This window comes from Lepidochelys olivacea, assembly GCF_965140295.1.
Source record: "Lepidochelys olivacea isolate rLepOli2 genome assembly, chromosome: 8".
In the NCBI taxonomy this organism is placed as follows: domain Eukaryota; kingdom Metazoa; phylum Chordata; order Testudines; family Cheloniidae; genus Lepidochelys; species Lepidochelys olivacea.
Genome location: NC_140418.1, coordinates 23769222 through 23792224, shown reverse-complemented (window position 1 = coordinate 23792224; position 23003 = coordinate 23769222). Strand labels below are relative to the sequence as shown.

Genomic DNA, 23003 nt, shown 5'->3' with positions numbered 1-23003 from the left:
GAAAGCAGGTCAGGTTAGTGTAGAAAGGACTCTGAAATAGGGCCCGTCAGGAACAGGGAGATCTCTAATGGAATTGGCCAGAGTCCCCAGGGAATGGAGGCAGTGAAGGAAACTTCTGATTGGAAGAAGCACAGAGAAAAAGCTCTGCAGGGCTCAGGAATAGGGGCAAAAGCAGAGAACTTCTGAGTAGCTCAAGAGAAGCATAAGAATTACTAGTGTGGTTATTAACTTAAAAGTTGGACCTTTGTTACCCTGAAAGGGGACTGAACGTAAATTTGACCTGGCCAGCGGGCGGAGGTGATCAAGAGGGGGCAACGTCCTATTGAGGGGCACAGGGGCACCCTCAAGGTAAGGGCTTGCTATTACAGTGGTCCAGTGTGGCTAGCTTGATTTGTCTCCACTTGGACAGATTAATGTAATTTTTTCTTCATACCCATTTGCGCCCCTTCATCTTCCTCCCTATCCCAGTCTTGGTTTGGAAATCCCAGTCTTGTTTGAATCCAAAAAATAAACTGAGAGAACATTGTTGACCCAATGTAAATAATTTATTCATGTCCCCATATCCAACAATTTTCAGCCACTCTATTTTTTTATGAGCCTTTCTTCTCAGATACGGATTGACCTTTGATCCAGGCCCATGGATGCGTCAGTGGAAAAGAGGTCAGAGCAGCAGACAGTAACCGTGGCCCAGGGCACAATGGATTGCTGTTGGCTGACTGTTGGGTGGGCCTTTGGGACAACTTGGGAGGAAGAGAAAAGCATGAGAGATGCAGGCCCATCAGCGGGAGGTGGGAGCAAGAATGACTCTGTTGAAAACCCCTAATTTTGAAAAATCCAGGCCTGGTGGTTGTTCTTTTTGTTCAACTTTTTTTGCCTACGGACTCCTGTTCTTCCTGTACCCCACCCCCTCAACTCTCTCTCTGAGCAGAGACTCCACACTGATATCTCTCATCTTTTCTTATTTATTTAATCAGGTGCTGCTTTTCCTGATTCCAATGTCCTGACACCGCTTTCTGGAAGCAATAGCTCAGGTTTTAAGTTCCCCACCTATCAGAAATCACCTCATGTAGTTTTTAAAATTGCATAATTGTTCGCTTTGTATTTGTTCATTGCCAGAACTGCCTAGATTTGCAAAGACACTGTTTATTTAGCAATGGGAGCTTCAGATTGTGTTGTGCACTTAAATCCATGAATAGCAAATGGACATTGCTCCCTGTCTACGTGAATCACTAAGAGGAAACTGCTTCATTTGAAAGGTCTTATATGGTTTCAAAGCTGATAGCTGGGGTGGTGGTGGCAGTTGGGGTGGGAGGGGTTGCTTGTAAAGAGCTCCTTCCTTCCTTGTATCCAGAGAGAAGGCACTACAAAGTGTTAAAACATACGTGATGCTTTGTACTGAAGAAACTTGTTAATTTCACTGTAACAACTGTATAACAGGTAGTGCTGTAAAATGTTTTTTTGGGAAACATAGTCTTTTGATACAAAGCAAATACATTCATTTAATAGATCTAATTCTCTAGGGAAGAGAGGAAGAGTCTAGTGGTGAGAAAACAGACCTGGAAGCCAGGAACTCCTGAATTCTAATCCCAGCTCTGAAAATGACTCTCCTTGGGGCCTTGAGCAGATCACTTGGCCTTGAGCAGATCACTCTCTGAAAATGAGTTAAATAATACTCTGTGTTGTAAAATTAAAGTTTCTAAAGCTCCTTGAAGATGAAAGGTATTATGCATTGTAAATGCTTTAATCAGGCTCTAATCCCCAGCTGTTTCTGACAGTTTACTCTCTCAACAATTTTATTATTCAGACAACTTTCCTGTAATTTTGTGTAATTCATAAACAAGTTCATTCTTTCAATAGGCTATTTTTAATTACCTGGGCTCTTTGGTCCCTTCTGGATGTCAGGTAATGGGGCTGGGCTTTTCTAAAGATCTTTGTGAGCAAGATTAATGGAAAGAAAGAGTTTGGTAGATATTGGAATTAAACAAGAGGTGGAGAGAGAGAACGACAGGTCTGCATTGCAGCAGTCTCTAGCTCTGTGCCCAGGTATGTCTCGCAAAGGTTATGACACATCATCTGCTTACTGTTGGTTGCCTCTGTCCTTTTGTTTTTATGATCTGTACAAACAGATTCTAAAGTTGTACCAGGAAGGTGTTAGATGCTGTTAGTGTTAAAGGTCACTCAGCATTTGTGTCCTGTTAATACGTGTCCCCACTTTTGTGAAGCATTTAATGCTCAGCTGCTTAAATATTTTTAAGCAGCAATTTGTCAGAGTTGCTGGGATGGAACCTTTTTTTTTTTTAATATATAAATAACATTGAACATCAGCTTAACTTAAAATAGAATTGACTTTTTAGGGTTTGGCTTTCAGCTCATTGTTGCAGAGCTCTGTAAGCAAGGAAATATTTCTTAGCAACCAGCTTCACAGGTGGGAGAGATTTCTGAGAACAGCTGTGCTAACAGAATTAACAAATAGGGCCAGATTCTGTCAGGCCCCTATGTGGATGTACATAGGGGTGCAGAGGATGAGAGTGTAAGAACTTGCTCCCTGTGCATGATCTAGCCACAGTTGCAGGTCTCTGGCTTGCATACGCTCAAGGACTGTTCCCTGGCTAGTGCTGCTAGTTCCATTACCCACCCCAAATGAAGTGGGGGGAAATGTGTACTCATAGCCCTATTCCCTCTCTACCCTAACTAGCCAGCTGTGAATGGGGCACATGCCACACCCTGCAAGGAAGGCAGTAGTGGGCATGATCCCCAGGTGCTCCTGGAAACACAATGCCTCCAAGAGGTCTAGCTGGGGCAGTGCAGCTCTGTATACCTTCATTGCCGACTAATACCTTACAGACACAAGCCTTTAAGAAGTGAGTCAGCTGTTTATAAAGGCATTTTAAAGTCCTCCTGACTGCCATGATATTTTCCCCATGTGATCTCCAGGCCCTTGGCTTTACATTCAGGATACTGGCAGAGCACTGTCCATCTGTGGGTCCAGTGGATTGCTGAACTGGTATTGCACTAAATAACTTGTCCACAATCAACAACATGATGTTTCATAAATGCCCTTTACATCATCCCATTAAATCACCTCTGTTCACCAGTGTGCTATACCAGATAAAGCATAAGAACAGAAAACTACAGTGTTGGTGGCATGAGACTTGTTCAGGGTTCAAGTGCAAACTTATGCAGTAGCTATGCAGGATGGTGAGAGCTCTTCTTTGTCATCGGGCATCTGCAAAATCTTGACTTATGGAACAGTTCTAGAGCCCTCCGATCAACTCAGATTACTTTCAGTCAGAGCTCATTAAATGTGACTAGTATTTGGCTCTAGGTAATGATTAGGCAAATTTGAAATAGACTTTCCAACTCTGAAGAGATGGAGCCAGGGAAGAAATTAGTGATCACAACAGAGTTTGTCACAAGCAAGGGAAATCTGTACTGCCAAATACAAAATGGACCCCTTCACCTTGTAGTGAATGGGGAATCCCTGAGACAACTGCTGATCAGACTGTCCGTGCCTCAAAATCCTTAAAAAATAAATAGGAGTACTTGTGGCACCTTAGAGACTAAAACATTTATTAGAGCATAATTTCCTTAATTTAAGTATCCTCACACCTTCTTGTCAACTGTCTAAATGGGCCATCTTGATTATCACTACAAAAGTTTTTTTCTCCTGCTGGTAATAGCTCATCTTAACTAATTAGCCTCTCATAGTTTGTGTGGTAACTTCCAACTTACCTGTATATGTGTGTGTGTGTGTGTGTATATATATATATATATACACACACACACACACACACAATCTCTTACTATATGTTCCATCCTATGCATCCAAGGAAATGGGCTGTAGCCCACGAAAGCTTATGCTCTACTAAATTTGTTCATCTCTAAGGTGCCACAAGTACTCCTGTTCTTTTTGCTGATACAGACTAACACGGCTGCTACTCTGAAAAATAAATGTTGCTCAAGAAAACAGCACTTCCTGCAGCACTGAAGTCAGCACAGCAGCTTCAGAAAGCAGTTTAAAACAGTACTGCTGCACAGGGAGAGAGGGGAGCAAAATAGGGCCCGAGCAGAGCACCCAATCCCTCTCCCCCCCCCCCCCCCAAAAAGATCCCTTGGATCCAGAACTAAGCAAAAGAGACAAACTGATAGACACAAGAGAACACTAGGACCTATGCTACATCCCTCATCCCCAAGCTGTGTGGCCTTTGGCTGACTTCCCCCTGCACTTTCTATCTCAATGACTACTTTCTGCCAGTGCTTTTCTGGATTCAGTTTGAGCAAGGACCCGTGGACACTGATGATGTCATTGGACTGATCCCTGCATTTTTCACTCTGAACATCCTCTCCTCTGTGCTGTTTGGCTTCTTGTAGCAAACCTTTCCCACCTCTTCTCTTCCTTTGTCTTTTCAGTTAACTAATCTCCCTCTCACACACCCCAACAAAGCCCCACTGAAAGGATTTTAAATAACAAAACAAAATTACAGAACTGACATGACATTTGCCACCATGGCATTGTTTGCTTTGCTTATATGTTCTATCCCTTTCCCCCTCCTTTTGTCTGTCTTGTCTATTTGGAGTATAAGCTCATGGGAGCATGACAGATGTCTCTTCTTCTATATTTGTGCAATGCCTAGCACAGCGGGGCCCTGTTTTCAGCTGGCCTTGAGGCACGGGTGTAATAAGCACGATAAATAATCATAAAAATGCCCAGAACAACTACCACATCCTCTCTAATGTTTCCTTCCTATTCAAAGGGATTGAGAAGGTGGTGGGTGAATTAGAAGTTTTCTGAGAAGTTGCAAGTTTTTTTTTTGTTTGAGAGTAGAAAAAGAGCTTGACATCTATTCGTTGAGAAGGTTTTCTGAGCATGCAGGATGGCATGAAAGAAAGCACAAAGTCAGAAATGGGTGAAGGATACAAAAAACAGCAGTGTGTGTGGCGCATAGGAGTAGAAGGGGGAAAAAGAAGAAATGAGGGAAGATTTAAGCATTAACGATTTTTGCTATAAATACTTAGCAATATTTAAACGCATTTCACACCCAGTATATTCACTGAGAGGGGTTTGCAAAGATTCTTACAGGATAGGTTTTTAAGCAATAATGTGGAGTGGATGCAATGAGGAAATGATGCACAATTGCATTGCATTCAAAAATGTTACCAGAAAATGGTATGTGTTGGCATCAAGACGTTCCTGGGTAGCCATATGTTATGTTCTTCCTTTTTAGATACAAGTATTTAAACACCTAGTGGTAGATAATATATAAATTATCTGTCAGTACGTAAGCAGGTTTATTGGGCTTCTATATAACCTATAGAATAGAATCCTAGGAGTCCTGACTCCAAGTCTGGTGTAGACACCAGTTCTTCTCTTAATTAAAATGAAAGTTAAATTCTGGAAAAGCCTTGAGTGGAGTACTGGTGAGATATTTATGTAAAGATGAAAGGAACCTCAGAATGAAATATCTGGCATGGCTCCATGGCCTTTTTTTTATAGCACTTTTAAAATGAATCAAGCTGCAGAAACTCTTAGGTTTATGCCTGGTAGGCTGTGTTTGTGGGTTCAAAGCCAGCGTTAGTGAGTAGCAAGCGGGGCAGTTGCCCAGGGCCACATGCCACAGGGGACTGTGCGCAGTGGGGCTCGGGCTTTGACTTCAGAAACATTGCAGAAATCCAGTGAGTGATCAGGTAAGGGAGGCGGGGTGTGGTCCCACTCCTTAGTTTCTGCCCTGGGCCCCAGCGAGTCTAACGCCTGCCCAGGGTGGGTTTTTCAAAGGCACTCACCATTGACCTAACCCTATTCCCACTGTAGTCAAATGTAAAAGTCCCTTTGATTTCAATAGGAGTAGAGTTAAGCCAACGCTGAGTGCTTTTGATCTCACCCTATAGGATGCTTAATCAAGTTACAGTGTCTGGAATGCTTCAGTCATGTGCTGCTTCATTATTAGTTTAGCATTGACCATTCAGAGCTGTTAATATACCTCTGGGCTAACTGGGGTGGTAAATGAAGCCCATATCCCAAGACAGGAGAGAACCCAGCAGAAAAGTGCACGACCATATTTTGTGTGTCAGGGTGCAGAGCTGGATAATCAGAAAGTGTGGAAGAGAATTCAGTGAGCACATCAGATCAGCTTCCATGACCATGTTGAAAAGAGAGTCACCTGCACAATTAAAAGATCTGTTCCAAACTTCCTAATGAGACATAAAAAGAAAAAGAGGACTTGAGGCACCTTAGAGACTAACAAATTTATGTGAGCATAAGCTTTTGTGAGCTACAGCTCACTTCATCGGATGCATTCAGTGGAAAAACATAGTTATTAATTAAGGGATAACGCTCCAGGTGGAGAAGTATACAGGGCAATAAATAGCCTTTCTGGTAATTAAACACCGAAGAGAAACTGGGGTGTTGAATCACCACTTAAATCATTTAGTAAGCATCTATTCTAGTATCTTTCCCTATTGTAGGTTCAGAAGTAAGATACTTCAACAAACCACATTACAAAAATAACCTCTCTCTTGTAAGGATTTAAAAGAACTATGCTGCTGTTTCCAGCGCAGACTTTCAATTGACCATTTTTATGGCATGCTACAAGATTCTTTAGTTTGCATAAGTTTTCCCCACTAACACTAGCTGATGGACAACTGAGCATCACGGAGGAGGACGGGGGGAAAAATCCCATTACTAAATTAAGAAATTATGCAGAGAAATGAATGTGACTTGTATTTATTGCCTGGATACGGAAATGATGAATATTTCAGAAGTTTGAAACAGATAATCTAGGGGTCAAGACTTTGATGAATAAACTGTTCAAACGAAGGGTTAAATAGGATATAATTGTTAAATGAAAATTGAGTGATGTGTTAGGATACACATGCTACTCCAGAGCAAGAAAATTGTATACACCTGGGGAGTCAGCAAAGAACACAAACTTGGTGGTAAGCTAGCAAAGCAGGAGGAGTGGAAATATAGCAAATATATCACAGCTGTGAAGAAGATTCCTCTATTGTGCAGAAAGATAACTACTTAATACATTTCTGCAATGGAAGATTCTCTGGCTTTCCTGTTTTGACTAGTGCAAAGGTTGCAGGATCACTTAAATCATCTGGGAGCTGGGGACAATCCATGGATTCTGGTATCCAGGAGGCAGACATGAGGCTGGAGGACTGATTTGCAGCTGTGTAGTTGTGTGGGAGGATCCCTCTTTCCAGCCCACTGCTGAGGAGGGTCCAGTCCAAGCACTCCTTACTGGGGAGAGCTGACCTCTGGACCTAACCAATGAATTACGCTGTTTTAAATGGCTTTGTCACTTCTCTTCAGTCAGATTATACCCCACACATGCTGTATATGAAACATGCCCTAGATTTCTTTATTTTAGTAGCAAACATAATAAGCAGAATTGTAGCTAATTCCTGCCCTGTGCGCTCTGGTTTTAGGAGAGGACTAAAAGTGTCCAGCATCAGAACACACTAATAAAATGTTTGCATATGCCACAGATACTTTGCTCTGTGACACAGCTAGGCCAAAATGCAGCAGCCAAATCAACCATCTTGTGCTTCCATTTATTTCCTGTAACACACGACTGGCCTGGGGATAGGTCTGGTAAAAAGGCCTGGAGACGGGCCTCAGGGAAAAATCCAATATAATAGAGAGTTTCACACATCCACAGGGAATCTGTGTGGAATCAGAACTAAAGCAGGCAGCTGAGTATCAGAGCCAGAGAGGCCTGAAGCAGCAGACAGTGTTCCAGTGACCCCAGATCTGCTCAAGCTCAAAGCTGCAGTCTGCACTCACTCTCAAAAAAGCTTGCCCTTACTTGAACCATAGAGGGAAAGTCTGTTCCGTAGTTCTTATTTTGTTTATTATACTTTGAAACAAACCATATTCCTTTTCCTTAAGTCCCGAGGCTATAATTCTTTTCTGTTTTCATTCATTCAAAACCTGTAAATGTTCTTCACCTTAAGATTTTCATTGCCCTTTAAAAAACAAAAATCACAGTATGTTTCTTATTTTTAATGTGGTACCTCTCGGTTGTTTCATGTGTTGAAACTATGCATATGGGCTAAGCTTGAGAATTGTCGTAACCTTTCAATATTTATGAACCAGGGAGAGCTGAAATAACTGCAGCTGAGAAGTTTGTCTGACTTGTTCAAGTGTCTCTATTTTGGTGTTGGGAAACCCCAAGGAAGTAGCCTTCCAGTCTCAAGTAATGTAGCATTTTCTGTGGAATGTCTGAAACTCACAAAAGAAGTTCCAGAGTAACAGCCGTGTTAGTCTGTATTCGCAAAAAGAAAAGGAGTACTTGTGGCACCTTAGAGACTAACCAATTTATTTGAGCATGAGCTTTTGTGAGCTACAGCTCACTTCATCGGATGCATACCGTGGAAACTGCAGCAGACTTTATATACACACAGAGAATATGAAACAATACCTCCTCCCACCCCATTGTCCTGCTGGTAATAGCTTATCTAAAGTGATCATCAAGTTGGGCCATTTCCAGCACAAATCCAGGTTTTCTCACCCTCCACCCCCGACACACAAACTCACTATCCTGCTGGTAATAGCTCATCCAAAGTGACAACTCTCTACGCAATGTGCATGATAATCAAGGTGGGCCATTTCCAGCACAAATTCAGGTTTTCTCACCCCCCCACCCCTATACACACACAACTTGATGATCACTTTAGATAAGCTGTTACCAGCAGGACAGTGGGGTGGGAGGAGGTATTGTTTCATATTCTCTGTGTGTATATAAAGTCTGCTGCAGTTTCCACGGTATGCATCCGATGAAGTGAGCTGTAGCTCACGAAAGCTCATGCTCAAATAAATTGGTTAGTCTCTAAGGTGCCACAAGTACTCCTTTTCTTTTTGAAAAGAAGTTCTATTCAGTGCATCTTTAAGGCTTCAGTCTTAAAATGAGATATTTTTAAAAGTGCCCACCATTGAGAGGCTTAAAGACCTAATATTGTTTAGTAAGAGACTAAACATGACATGGGGTGATGCTAGTGTCTTAGACAGTTATCACCATGGTATCATTTTACTTCGGTTAAAGAGCTTATTGCGTATGTTACACAACTTGCTTTCCAACAGAAAGTGCCGAAGTGATGCTATGAGACTACAGATCAGTGCTCTGTTTTCCTATGCACCAAAGCTTAAATTATGGAATAACCCGGTTTTCTTTTCTTAAAGAACTAGTACTTATAGCCTTTTGCTCCTCATGTGGCTATTCAAATGTGGCACTTCTTTAACCCAACAGGAAAGAAAGCGACTATGTTGAGAAGTGCTGGAAAGATGTGCGAGTGGGAGACTTTGTGCAGCTGCAATGTAACGAGATCATCCCAGCTGATATCCTGTTACTGTACTCCTCCGATCAGAATGGGATCTGTCACTTGGAGACTGCAAACCTCGATGGGGAGACCAATCTTAAACAAAGACAAGTTGTGAAAGGGTTCTCTAATCAGGTAGGCCTGTTGGAAATGTGACAATATTCAGGCTATTCTGCCTCTGTTTCCATGACAACTAGTGTCATGAAATGCAATATAAGCATGTTCTGAAGGGCTGAATACTACTTGCTCAGTCTCATACAGCCACAGATCCATGCCATCTCAGGGCATGAATGTATAGTACGGTAAGCAACAGATTTGTGTAGGTGTGCTACAGACATGCACAATTATAAATGAATGTTATCTGACACAAATAAGTGCTTATATTACCGTGTTTCCTGCTTGTAGGACCAGATGACAGTACCTTCTGGGTTGCAAGTGGTATTCTGCTTCCCATTGGGCACCTGAATCTGCAGTGGCCTTTTCCCAATGTCAAAAGAATTCCATCTCCTTTAGACTGTGATGGGATACAAGACAAAAACAAGAGAGTTGGGTGAGGGATGACCTGCCTTCTGCACAGAACTAGCAATGTAATTCACTACACCCTTTCCAATTCAGTCTTTCTGCAAGAAAGAATAGGTGCATGTTTGTGCATAGATTTGGGGGTGTAGCTTTCACCGCATTCCCAGCCACCCTTATGCCCCATGAGTTTTTATGGTTATGTTCCTAACCAGGACTTTGGCATATATTAACTAGTGGATAAACAATTCTAGTGCACACTAAGCTGAAAATAACTTTGTGAATGGCCCTGCCTGAGAGTACAATATATTATTGTGTATGCTATTAGGACAAATGTGAATTTGAATTAAAATTGAAGATTGGCTGTCTAGTCATCAGTTTGAATGTTGGACAGTGAGAAATTAAATATTTGATGTTGACATTATTGCATAGTTCATATTGTTCCTTTCTCATAAGCAACTGATTGAATTATTCATTTGGTGCCACTTTTTGAGAAATCCTAAAATTGAGACAGTTTGACATTAGAAGAGTTGTATTCTTCACACTCTTGAATGACTTTTCAAACATACTAGTGACAGGTGTCAGATAAGACAAACCAAGTTTAATCAGCTACATCAGGAGGAATGGAACAATTTGCACTATTGGAATCATAGTTGTGAATAGGGCAAAAATAAAGAACATGTAGATAATTCCTGGAATTAAACATCAATGTTTTAGTTAGCAGGAAGTGAGAATATACATAAGGCACAAAAATAGGAACAACTATTGCAGAAATCTCCAAATAGATATTTGTACCACAAAAAATGTTTCTTTTTTTTTTTCAGTCCCATATTTAATTCACTTCAGCAGTTCAGTAGTTAGGTAGAACTGGCAGCAAGTTCATCCCCCACTCCACCCACCTCATTTAATTCAGTGGAGACTCTTACGGCTGTTATACAAGTCATTTCTCAGAGATCTTTAGGGTCTAAGGAAGTTAATGCTCATAAGATCAAATGCAAATTGTGGTCTTTTTTTTTTTTTTTTTTTAAGGAAGAGGAGTTGTACTTAGATGAAAATGTCTGTGAAAGGATGGGGAGAGAACAAAGAAATAATTTTACTCAGTAGGTTTTATGTTTTGTGCTTTTCAGATTTCAGAGCCCATACTATTATTTTGAACAACAATAAAATTCCATTATTTCAGATGACTGATGAAGATAAATGGAAATTGAGGGCAATAAGCACCTCCCAGCATCAGGCCCTAAATCAGTATGGGCCATTACACTGATCTGTTGTTTCTTTCAAATCACTTGTCTTCCCACTAGCTTTTGTTCTAGCTATTAAGGTACAGGATAATAAACTGCATTGTGCAGTAACTATTATCTAGCTGCTGCACGTTCTGAATTCTCCACTCCATTTACAATATGAGAGGATCTGTGGTTTCAGTTCATCTCCTAATGCTCCAATTAATATAATCTTCTATTAATCTAATAGTTTTATTTGTCTGTTTATTTCACCGTTTAAAAATTGGTCCTAATTAAAATTCCCATTTAATAGAATTGCAGGCCACAGTTAGTTTGCATTCTTAAGACTATTTACTTAATTGATTACAGCAGTCCAAAATTGTAGCTAGTCCTCTTTGCAAATGAAATGAATATATTTACTTTATTACATTAAACATGAGGCTGCTTTCAGCACAATTGATCCTCTGATGAAACAGATCATCGTCATTAATGTTACAGTTCAGGGCAACTGCACCTGTATTTCCACCTTGTGGTCCCTCGAGGGGACCCACTCTAAGCTCCCTGCTCCTCAGCCATCACCTCTTTTGGGCAGAAACCCACATCTATGTCCCTTCTGACTGGGATTTTTTCAGGCTGCGGAGTCCCCTGCCTAGATTTTGTGACGTCCCCAGCAAGCCAGACTGCCTAAACAGGCCAGTGTCTGTACTGTGTTTTCTCTCTGAAGGCTATGAACAGCGGTGATGGACAACGGTCACAAGTTACTACACCACTTTTTCTAAGCAAGGACATTTATTCTTAAGATGAAAGCGCTACACAGAAAACACTAACAACTATAAAAGAAGCTATGCACATGCTAATAAGCCTACCAGAGGTCACCCCAACTCCAAACTTGGACTCTGGTAGGTGTCAGTCTTCCAAAACCCACAATGGTCTCAGGTTTAGTTCATAATTGTCTCAGATTTGGAACCAGAGAAAGCAGCTGGGCAGTTCATCGATTTCTTAATACAGCTGTGGCTTTGATGTCTAGTATCCAGGAACAGGTAATCAGCAAACCAAAATCCTCTCCTCAGAGAGTAGCTTCAAAAGGTAGGGTTTTTGCATAACTGGAGATGGGGAACTTGCATTTACCTCCCCTTAGGCATTTCCCAGGAAATCCACTTTGCAAATGTTGTCCCAAAAGTCCATTCTCATCTGGTATGTCCTTCAGTATAGTCCTTTGATCAGCCAGGCCTTAAATCAGATCTCTCTTCCTCCTGACCCCCAGAAGTTACATAAAGTCTCAGCCCACAATAGTACATAAACTTTGCATAGAGTACAATGGACCCCAAAGATACTTAAACTTAATTCAATATGGTTTTACAAGTATATTGCAGGAAATTGCCATATCTGTCGCAATTAGTTCATAAAGTCGGTTAAGAAATTTTGAACACTTCAAATTTTTGAATTTATCTTGTGCACGTGCTTAAGTGTTTTGCTAGATCAAGTCTATAGTTCCATAAACCTCAAACTATCTATAAGCTTTGTAACAATAAGTAGGAGAGGCTCTTCTTAGTGCAAAGAGTTGAAACTAGAGCTGATTGAAAAATTGTTGGTGAAACTTTTTTTTCTTGAAAGATGCTATATCATCAAAAGTGAAATGCTTCACAGAATCTTATTGGTTTCAACAAAAATTTTGCTGGGAAGTTGTCTTGGCTTCAGGATGGAAGGTAGGAGGTGCAAGAGGGAAATCAACCCATTCCAGAATAGCCAATAGCCCAGTGGTTAGGATACTCACTTAGGATATGGGGGACCTGGGTTCAAATCCAGGTCTATATCACGGTTATTGGCTATTTAAAGGGGTTTCTTTTTCTCTGCTTTCCACAACCGAATTTCAAAAAGTTTCATTTTCCTTCACATGGAAATGAAAACAAATTTTTAAACTTCAAAATGTTTCATGAAACTAAGTTTTCTGCCCAGCATAGTTGAAATCTGTATATTTTATTGTATAGATTTAACATAAACCAAAATGTATTGAACTACATATTTAACAAGGAAAAAAGAAGAATAGAAAATATTACATTTGTGTGATATTACCATGTTACTGGTACCTTATGAACTACATCTTTTGTATTTCCTACCTTTTATATTATAACTGACCAACCCGAATGTTAAACAAAACACAACATTCTGCATTAATAGCAGGCCATTCTCAATCCGTCAGCTATTAACTCAGTAACAGCTGTGTTCTGAGTTAAATGTGCTTTGGACTCAGATTATTTAGCTTGGTTATTACCTTGTTACCTTCAAGTTACCTAAACAAACCACATGCCCTAATGTATGGTTTTTGCATGTATAAACTGTTGACCTCAGTAAGCTTGGTGGAAAGCAGTTTGGATTGTGGTGGTATCTAGTAGTGTTAGAGGTTAGAGTTTAATGAACTAATCAGTTTGTTCCCTTCTCTTCCTGCTGATTGTATGTTTGTTGTCAGCACCACATCATGTTGTGAGCACGTCACTGGGTATTTGTGTACTGTGTAAATGTTGAAACAATAGAACTGGAGCTAGTGCTCCCAGAAAAGCCGAAGATTGAATGAAATGTCTACTATGCTGAATGAGATGAAACTGCTCAGTTAAATCTAAGTATGGTCAGTTTTACTTTTTGTTAATTGCATAAGGAAAAGGCCTGGATTGATTTACATAAAAAAGGTTATATTGTAAATACCTCATCAAAACAAGATTATTGGAGAAGCTAACAACAACGTTTGACCAACTTCTGCCTTTGGATGCATCCACAGCTCACTGAATTCAATAAAAGCTCTGGATACAAATCCAAGGTCAGAATTCATATTTTATACAGTAATGGGAGACAAAAAACTGCATGTGTCTGTATGTTGCAAGCCATGAACTTGCCCTCAGGATCTCTTGCCCATTGATCTTTATTTTGCAGTAGTGAAGAGGATCTGCAGGGATTGTTGCATTCGATCTAATGTTATATGACCCTTCCAAGAAAAGGCTTCCCGTGCTAGCAACCACAGACATGTTTTCTAGTCACAACTACCATGAGATGTTCTGATTGTTACATTTTTATAAGTATATGTTGAACTTAATTCCCAATGTATTTTCTTTTGTAGAACACTCCATTTGATCCAGAATTTTTCCAAAACACCATAGTCTGTGAAAAGCCAAATAATGATCTCAATAAATTCAAAGGTTACGTGTAAGTACTTGCTATCTGTTTCTATAAATGAGTCAAATCACCTCTGAGCTTTAAACTATCACGTTTTAAAACTAAGTATTTTACAGGAAGTAATGGGTTTAGAAGCTCCACCGTTGTCTAAATGTGGGCTGTGGAAGCTGTGTTGTAGGTCCAATGTAGATGGGATTTGGAGTTTGTGACTAAGTCAATGCTAATACTTGGGTTTGGATTCAGTGTTTCCAGAATCACATGACCCCTTCTCATGAGGTTTCAGCTATGTCTGAACCCAGATATAGGTCCCTTTAAATTTTAAATCTGACCTGAAACCTACACCAGAGGGACTTGTCTGGGCCAGGGTCTAAATCTAAATCTCTCCTAACATTCAAAGTGGTTCAGGTTCAAGGTTCTAGTTTCTTTATGTGTATGTTCACAGGAAATAAAAGGCATCCAGGGATGACCTACTGTGGTCTAATTTTCTTGTACTAGCAGAAATCAAGAGTAAATCCACTGAAGTCAATGGGATTATACTAATGTAAAATATGTGCAAGTGAGGAAAGAATCTGCCTCTTATTTTCTGTTACCTTTTGTAAAATGGTTGTAAGAGGCATACATTAATGCCTCTTCAGAGGAGCAATGAGAATATTAAAACTTCTGGAAGATACAGGAAGGGCCAGTTTTTTTGTTGGTGTGTAGTCACTGTACTGCTCCATTGGTGTAAACCCATATGAATCTGGCCTGGAGGATATACCCAGTGTAAGGTGATCCTCCACTTACTCTCCCATCTGACACGTTAGAAGAGTCAAGAGGTGCAGCTAGGAAACCCCTATTTAATATTGATCTAGTTTTGACCTCTTGGGACCAGTTGCTTGGAGCATAAATTATGGCAGCCCTCTCAATTAGGCTGCTGTTGCACAGGGCAACTGGCCCTACATAGAGGCTGCACCAGCATAAGGGGAATGCAAGAATGGGCTGTATTTCGCCTATGCACACACACCGACTGTACTGTCTGCAAATCAGATGGAACCAAGGATCTGACCCCAAATTTTGGAACTCTAGCAGGAGTTTTATGTGGGAAATCCATTCCAGAAATATTTACTACTTCCCGAGCTTAGTGGATACAGAATCCATTCAGTGTTTCTCATCATGTTGGTCCAAGGACAGCAGGAAGAATCTTCAGCAAAATATATTCATTGTAGTTTAATGCCTTTAATGATCAATGAGGCTTGAGTTCTTCCCTCTAGTTTTACTATGGATTAAGACAATTTAGAAGCCTAGTCAAAGGAAACCAGCATTATTTTAAGCAATTTTCCAACAAAAGTTGATGTTCCAACAAATGAGTGTGACCCAGCATACAATGAACAATGTCTTCAGCAAAGAATTTGCTCTAGGACAGTGGTTCTCAACCAGGGGTGCGTGTACACCTGGGGGTATGCAGAGGTCTTCCAGGGGTACATCAACTCATCTAGATATGTGCCTAGTTTTACAACAGGCTACGTAAAAAGCACTAGCAAAGTCAGTACAAACTAAAATTTCATACAGACAGTGACTTGTTTATACTGCTCTATATACTATGCACTAAATGTAAGTACAATATTTATATTCCAATTAATGTATTTCATAAATATATTGTAAAAATGAGAAAGTAAACATTTTTTCAGTGACACTTTTGTATTTTTATGTCTGATTTTATAAGCAAGTAGTTTTGAAGTGAGGTGAAATTTAGGGGTATGCAAGACAAATCAGACTCCTGAAAGGAGTACAGTAGTCTGGAAAGGTTGAGCGTCACTGAGATTCCTCCAAGAATCGTTTGTAAGTTGTAGTTATTTTCTTTAGCTTCACTATAAAACTATAGTAACTCCAAAGAACTGGCTCTGCTGAAATCACAATGCCTGTCTGACATGCTTGAAAAAGTGTCCCTTCCTGGATTGAAATTTGAGCAAAGGGACACACAAAGACTTTTAGGAAATGATCTTACCAATGCATTATCTAGACGAGGAAAAAAAGAGGTTGCTGGAGTTTTTTGTGTGTTAGTGAAGACACTTAAATTAATGCAGTTTAACTAACACATTACTACTTTACACTGCTACATCACTGACTGCCTGATGTTCATGTGCAAATTGCTTTTTTGTGAGCAAATGAGAAACTTTGGGCACCTATTACAGGCTGCTTTTGAAAATCTGTCCCTTCATTCCCATGACTGATTCATGGGTTTACATTGCAAACTGGAGCGTGTGCTACTTTGCCTAGCTCATGAAACTTAAGAATAAAGTGATTCCTAACAGTCATGGAGTTTGTTTATAAACATTCTGACCTAATTCTTCATTGCCTTGCACCTTGTGTTGTCATTTACAAATGGGCAAACTGGCTTGAAAACATTGTGAGTGCACTCGTTTACCTTGCATTCATTTGCACAGGTGTAAGTGATTATACAAGGTGTGACGTATTGTATAATCAGGCCTCACCTATGAATAATATCATACTTAACCAACAAAAGTGAGGCTGCATATATTTTTAAAAAAGTAAATGGAAGCCATGAACACTTGGGAACCTCCTGTTCAATGCTGATGTTTAAAGTAGCAATATCAGTTCCACCATATTAGGACTGACCCACATCATAAATCCCAACTTGAACCTCAGCAGGAACCTAGCTTGGTGTGTAATCGAGACTTTGAAAACATCAGACTTTTGCTGTTTTGTCACTGGAGGCAGATAATGAATTGTTTACCTGAAGGAATATCTTCATAGTGATTTGCTCAGCATGTAAATCAAACCTCCACCACTGTCCATCTTACTGGCAAGGAAGTCTGTCTTGTGAATATGCATCCTAAACTGGGACTCTCAAGGAGGAATAATGCTGGAATCAATAATACAGTGAAGGGGAAGACTCACAGGCTTTTTTGAAAAATCTCTCCTCCCAGCTGGTGCATCACAGAGATGAGCTCCTGAATGGTAACCACAGCAGACAAAGGATATTATTTATATACACGTGGTATCTGTACAACTGTGCTTCTACAATATTATAAAATCTATTCATTTTAATCATTAACCTCGGAGAGAGAACACCTATAAGATTTCTCTAATAATTCCCTCTGAATTGTGGGTTAAATTGCACAGTTTCTCTTATCTTCATTTATTAAATACTAAATCTGCCAGGCAAAGAACAGAATCAGAGGCTCCAACCACATAATTTATCTTCAGATTTAAATTTTGATGCTTTAGTCCATACAGACAGGTTCTGTATTATAAGATACAAAGACTTCTATACACCTCCAGTGTGGATCCCTGACTGAAGCCAGATACAGTGAAACATTTCTCAGTCGTCACAATTCACTGGTTCAAAGCTGAAGGGAAAAAAAATACATAGAACAGAACACAAAGGGAAATCATATCATTTTATTTTCTTCTTTGTAGGGAGCAGCCTGATCACAAACGGATTGGTTTTGGAAGTGAAAGCCTTTTGCTTCGTGGCTGTACAATCAGAAATACTGAGATTGCAATAGGAATTGTCATTTATGCAGGTAACAACTCACTTTTTACCCTTTCATTTAGTTAAGCATGAAGTTGCTCTTGAAATATCTTACAACGAATACGTATAGTCTAATACTAAGCCATAATATTTTACTTTAAGAAGTAGTAGTTTATGGAAATAAAATAGGTTGATAAAGTCAAAGCACTTGCCGTTTATCTCTAAGGGTTTGGTTCTAATCTGAAGCTAAGGTGTCCGCCCATCGGTGCCTGGTGGCTAATAGTGATAGCAGATGATCCTGCTTGTTAGTTGATTTCAGATGTCCTGCGGTGGCTACTCAAAAATTGCCAGAGTGAAGAAGGCATAAAGTGATCTGCTCCACATCCCAGGACTGTGTCCAGTATAGGTGACGGGGAACGGAGCTTAGGGAAACCACGTATACATATACAAGCCATGAAGACATCAGTGCCCAGATCTGTAGCAGCATCACAGGGTTCACAGCTGTAGTCAGACCTTCTGTTTCCGGGCTGCTTGAGCTGAAATGTTTTCCATGGATGACTGTTGGGCTATAGAGGAAGAATAATGGCCATTTCTCCAAGCACACTTGCTAGCTGATATGTGAAGTGACATTCATCATGAGTGTCATTCATTTGCACCCGTGGCTAGATGCCAAATGCTGTGACAATATCCATCTAACAGAAATACCTGTTTCTATGATGGCAACCTTTGTACCATTCTAGCACAGACTGCCAAGCCCCATCACTCACCTCCTCAAAATAGCTACTATAAAAAAAATTGGGGCAACTGTTCACGGTGAAGTTGGGACCATTTCTCTTCACTTGTCCTTTTAGGAATCCTGCTTCTCTCTTTGCATGTCTAGTGCAGTCATTTTTTGGTATGTTGTTTTGATCACAGACCCTAATATGGTTTGCATCTCTGCTCTTTACTTGAGTGTCTGTTCACTGCTTCCTCTGCTCATTTTGAAGGTTAGAGTCTCGCAGTCATTCTTGAGCCATTGTGACTGTGACCTTAGCATGCCTTCAATATGATTTTTTCAGCTGATACCCACTTGTTAATATCAATGTCAGAGTTTATTCTTACTTTTTTTGTTTCTAAAATTAGATTCACCTACAGCATGTTCCCTGAGCCAGCACTAGCTTCATTTCTGGGACTCATTGACATTGATTATACTGTGACTTTTAATCAAGATCTGTAACCTCTTTTTCTGAATCGCCATTATCATTTATGTTGTATTTATATGATGTGTGGCAGAGCTCCGACCTTGTCCCCATGGATCCCATGTTTCCAGGTGGTTTGTGCTAGCTTCAGAGGCTCACTGCAACTCTCCACGTAGCCCTTCTCTCTCTAGGGCCAGGGATAGAGACTACTGAGCCCTTTTCATCATAAGCCAGTAATGGAGGTTGGTGAGAAAATTCCCACAGTCTCTGTTGCTCCTATGGTCTCATGCCAAAACACTTTAGCCTCCTGTCTTGACAGGGGCCTATTTTCCCCTCCCAGGAAGTGTTTCTGTAGTGGTGGGTTGGGGGGAACCCGGGCCCACCCTCTACTCTGGGTTCCGGCCCAGGGACTCTAATGGTAGCAGTTATTGGTAGCCAACCTTTTACTGCCAGAGTTGCTACATTTCCCTGGACCACTTCCCCACAGCTCTCCTGCTTCTCCCTTCTTCACCCTTACCTTAGGGCTACCTTACCAATGACTTGAGGATGTCTTCATTAATGACTTGAGGGTGTCTCTAGCCCTTCAGCTGCACTTCCTCTCTGCCTGACTGGAGTGAGCCCTTTTATATTATCAGAGGGGCCTTAACTAGAGTCAGGTGGTCACATTAGCTTAATGGCCTCACCTGATTCTTTGCAGGTTAATTGGAGTCAGGTGTACTCATTAGCCTGGAGCAGCCCCTGCTCTGGTCAGTCAGGGAACAGAAACCTGTTCATCCAGGGGCCAGTAGACTCGCCTTTGGCTCCTCTGCTGAACCCGACTGGCCTGGAGGGAGGAGGGAGGCTGCTGCTGCTGGGCCTTGGGCTCTTGCTACTGCTCCAACTGCTACGTTGGCTGGGCCGGACACCACCCACCCCCCTTCTCTGCTACCTGGTTGCTGGCTAGCTGCTGGACTCCCCCACCCACCCTTGGGTGCTGCTACTACTGCTCCAACTACAGCCCCTTGGGGGGGGGGGGTGTCGGCCCACTCCACAGAGGGGGGAGTGAGAGACCCCTGCCCCAGCCATTGCTACTGCTGCTGTGGCCACCACTATCACCACCACCTGTGAGGGGTCCTCTCTGCCTGCCTGGCCACCGGGCTGCTACCTGGGGCTGCTGCTGCCTTTGCTGCCTGGGAGCTGCTGGACCCCGAAGGAAGAGGGGACGAGGCCATCTGCTGCTGGGGGAGGGCACAGGGACTCTGCAGACCACTGTGAAGGGGGCCTGAAGGCTGAGTAACTTTTGAACTGTGCTCTTGTGGTGGGGGTTTTGACTGTGTTTGTGGGGACACGGGGTGTGGCGTGGAGTCTGCCCCCCAGTCCATCTGTGTGTCCCCCCCCCAAACCCCACCACCACCATCGGCACTGCCCCGTCCACCACCCCCAGTGGACACTTACCATCTGCCTCAAGCTCCTGCCTCCGGGACTCCGCTGCTTGCTTGGCTTGCCACCCCCTTTCACCACCTTTTGGGCCTGAAGCAGCAGCCAGCCCACACTGACTCTTTTGCAAGCGCACGTGGGTGCATGTGCCACCCCCCCGCCCCATCCTGGATTGACCCCCTTCAGCAAGCCCCCAGCTTTGTCCCTGGCTCCCTGCCCCATTTTGCCCCTTGCAGCCTTTTTACCCTCCCCTTTACCCCAGCACCTCGCTGGCTTCAGTTTGTTTGCCTGCCCCGCCCTTCTCCCTCTGCAGCCTTTGTTTGTTTGCCCCGCCTCCGCCTCTGAAGTCAGCCCCTTGGTTCCCTGTCCTGCCTCCAGCCTGGTTCTCCCCCCTCCCCACGTGATACCCCGCCCTGATTGGCCCCTTACTCAGTGCGCCCATGCCCCCTCCCATGTGCTTGTGCCCTTCCCCTGTTTGAGTTTGCCCCGATCTCACTGCACTCCCCAAACATTGTTATGACCCCCCTCCCCTAGTGCAGCTAGAGGAGCTGGATTCCTACCCTGAGTCGGTGACTGTCCCCTACAAGCCCTTGATAGCCACCCTGTCCAGCCCATCCCTTTTGGCGCCCTCCTCCCCTGCCTGCAGCCGAGCAGGGAGGAATGGTTGACCTGCCTCCCCTTTTCCCTCCCTCCCTGCTCATTATGGCGGGGGACACGACATGTGGGGCCCCTCCAGCAGCTCTAGATACCCCTCCCCCACCTGCCCCTCCATCACCTCCCCCCCAGCCTCTACCTCACCTGCTGCTGCCAAACCACCTGTCACCGCCCCCTCCGGGGCGCCGGCAGCGGCGGGCACCGGGGTGACCTCCATTGCTGCCACTTCCCTCCCCCCCTCAGATTCTGGGGGAGTCACTCCAGCCGGCAGGAAGGGCCAGGATAAGAAGAAGGGGAAGGACCCTGCCAAAAAGTCCAGGCCCTCCATGGCAGGGACTGCCCTCACTTCCGCAGCCCCGCCACTGGCTGTGGCGTCCCACCCCGTTGCACCCCCCACCAGCTCTGCGGGTGTCCCTCCCCTGGCCCCAGGGCGTACGCCCAGGTGGCGGCAGCCTCCCCGCCTGCCGCTACATCATCTCTGCCGCCCACCGCCTCTGCTACCAGCTATAGCGGCCAGGGCCCCTTTCCCACCATGACCAGAAAGCACGGCGTCCGTTGCCACCTGGTGCCCGCCTCGCCCCATGTGGAGACGTACGTACGTGCGGGCATTGGTGAGGGAGGTGGGGCCCACGGCCATTGTGGCAGCCTCCAAAATGTACGGGAAGGTGGTCTTCTTCCTGGTATCGGAGGCCGCCGCCCAGGAGGCGGTGGAGAAGGGCCCGGCAGTGGGGGGCGTGTTCGTCCCCCTGGAGCCGCTGGGCGACCTGGGCGTCTGCTTTGTCCTGACTTCCGTCCCTCCCTTCCTTCCCAGTGCCCCCCTGTTACCTGCCCTCTCTACCCTGGGGAAGCCCATCTCTGTTTTGAGTCCTCTCTCACCGGGTTGCAAGGACCCCGCCCTCCGTCACGTCCTCTCGTTCCGCTGGCAAGTGCAGCTGCAACTGCCGCCAGCAGCGCGGGACGGAGAGGCGCTTGAGGGGTCCTTTTTGATCCCCTACCAGGGGCCCATTACCGGGTGCATTATTCCACGGGGGAGGCCCGGTGCTACCTCTGCTGGGCGATGGGGCATGTCCGGAGGGACTGCCCCTTGGCCCGGCACGGAGAGGCATCCGGGACCCCCAAGCCCCGGCAGGGTGCTGGCCCCGTCATCGCCGGCGCCCCTGGCTGCCCGGTGCCCAAAGCCGCCCCCGCCTCCCATTCAGTCCACCACTGCTCCCGCTCGGGCCCAAGGGACGCTCCCCCCAGCACACCCAGACTAGCGGGAGAGCCCTGCCTCTGCTGCCTACAATCCAGCTGGGCCCCTAGAGGAGGGTGCGGCAGGGATACCGCCGAGCGTGGGAGAGGGCCCGCCCCAGGGGGAACCTTCCCTCTCTCATTCCACCCCACCGCTGCCTCCCACGGTCCCTGAGCCATCGTCCCTGCCCCCTGACCTGACCCCTGTTAGCCGGCCCCCCGATGATGCCATGGAGGGCTGGGCCCTAGTCTAGGGGAAGCGGGACAAGCGGAGGGCTCGAGCTCCGCTCCTTTCCACCGATGCGGAAGCCCCCCTGAAGACCAGAGGGAGGCACCGATGCCGAGCCCTCTGCCTTGCCCGCGGGCATGTGCCATCCCCTGGTGCCAGCTGGGGAAAACTTGGCAGCATGGGAGGGCAGTACCATTCCTCCATTGGAGTCCCTTCCCTCCAAGGTCCCCGATGTAGCCCCACCTGCCCCGTTACCATCCAGAACCCCCGTGAGCTCCGGGGCGAGCGTTGCTTCAGGCACTGGCAGAGAGACCTCCGGGATGGTGGAAGGAGAGCTCCCCTCCATTTACGAGGAGATCGAGGCCCTGGGTCTGACCCCAGTCACCCAGGGGGAGGACGACCCTCTCCTAGAGGGCCTCGATCTGAGCGACCTCACCCCAGCCCCGCCTTCTCCAGCCTCCCTTCCCCTCTCCGCTGTTTCTGCTCCCACCTCCAAGGGTTCCCTGGGCTCCTCCATCTACCCAGCTGCGGGTGGCACCCTGCTGTTGGCCGCCAAGCCCACCGAGGCGACTGCCGGTGCCGCGCGGCTGGGACCCGAG

At 44.3% G+C, this 23003-nt stretch overlaps 1 protein-coding gene across 1 annotated transcript in view; it reads left to right on the top strand.

Annotated features, from left to right (window-relative positions):
- The window catches only part of ATP10B (ATPase phospholipid transporting 10B (putative)), an 88795-nt gene that overhangs the window by 6989 nt on the left and 58803 nt on the right, over positions 1–23003 (top strand). Inside the window, exons 2-4 of the mRNA XM_084636531.1 lie at positions 9252–9456; positions 14167–14252; positions 17643–17749. Of these exons, the coding sequence (XP_084492657.1) occupies positions 9252–9456; positions 14167–14252; positions 17643–17749 (398 nt within the window). The remainder of the gene's footprint in view (positions 1–9251; positions 9457–14166; positions 14253–17642; positions 17750–23003) is intronic.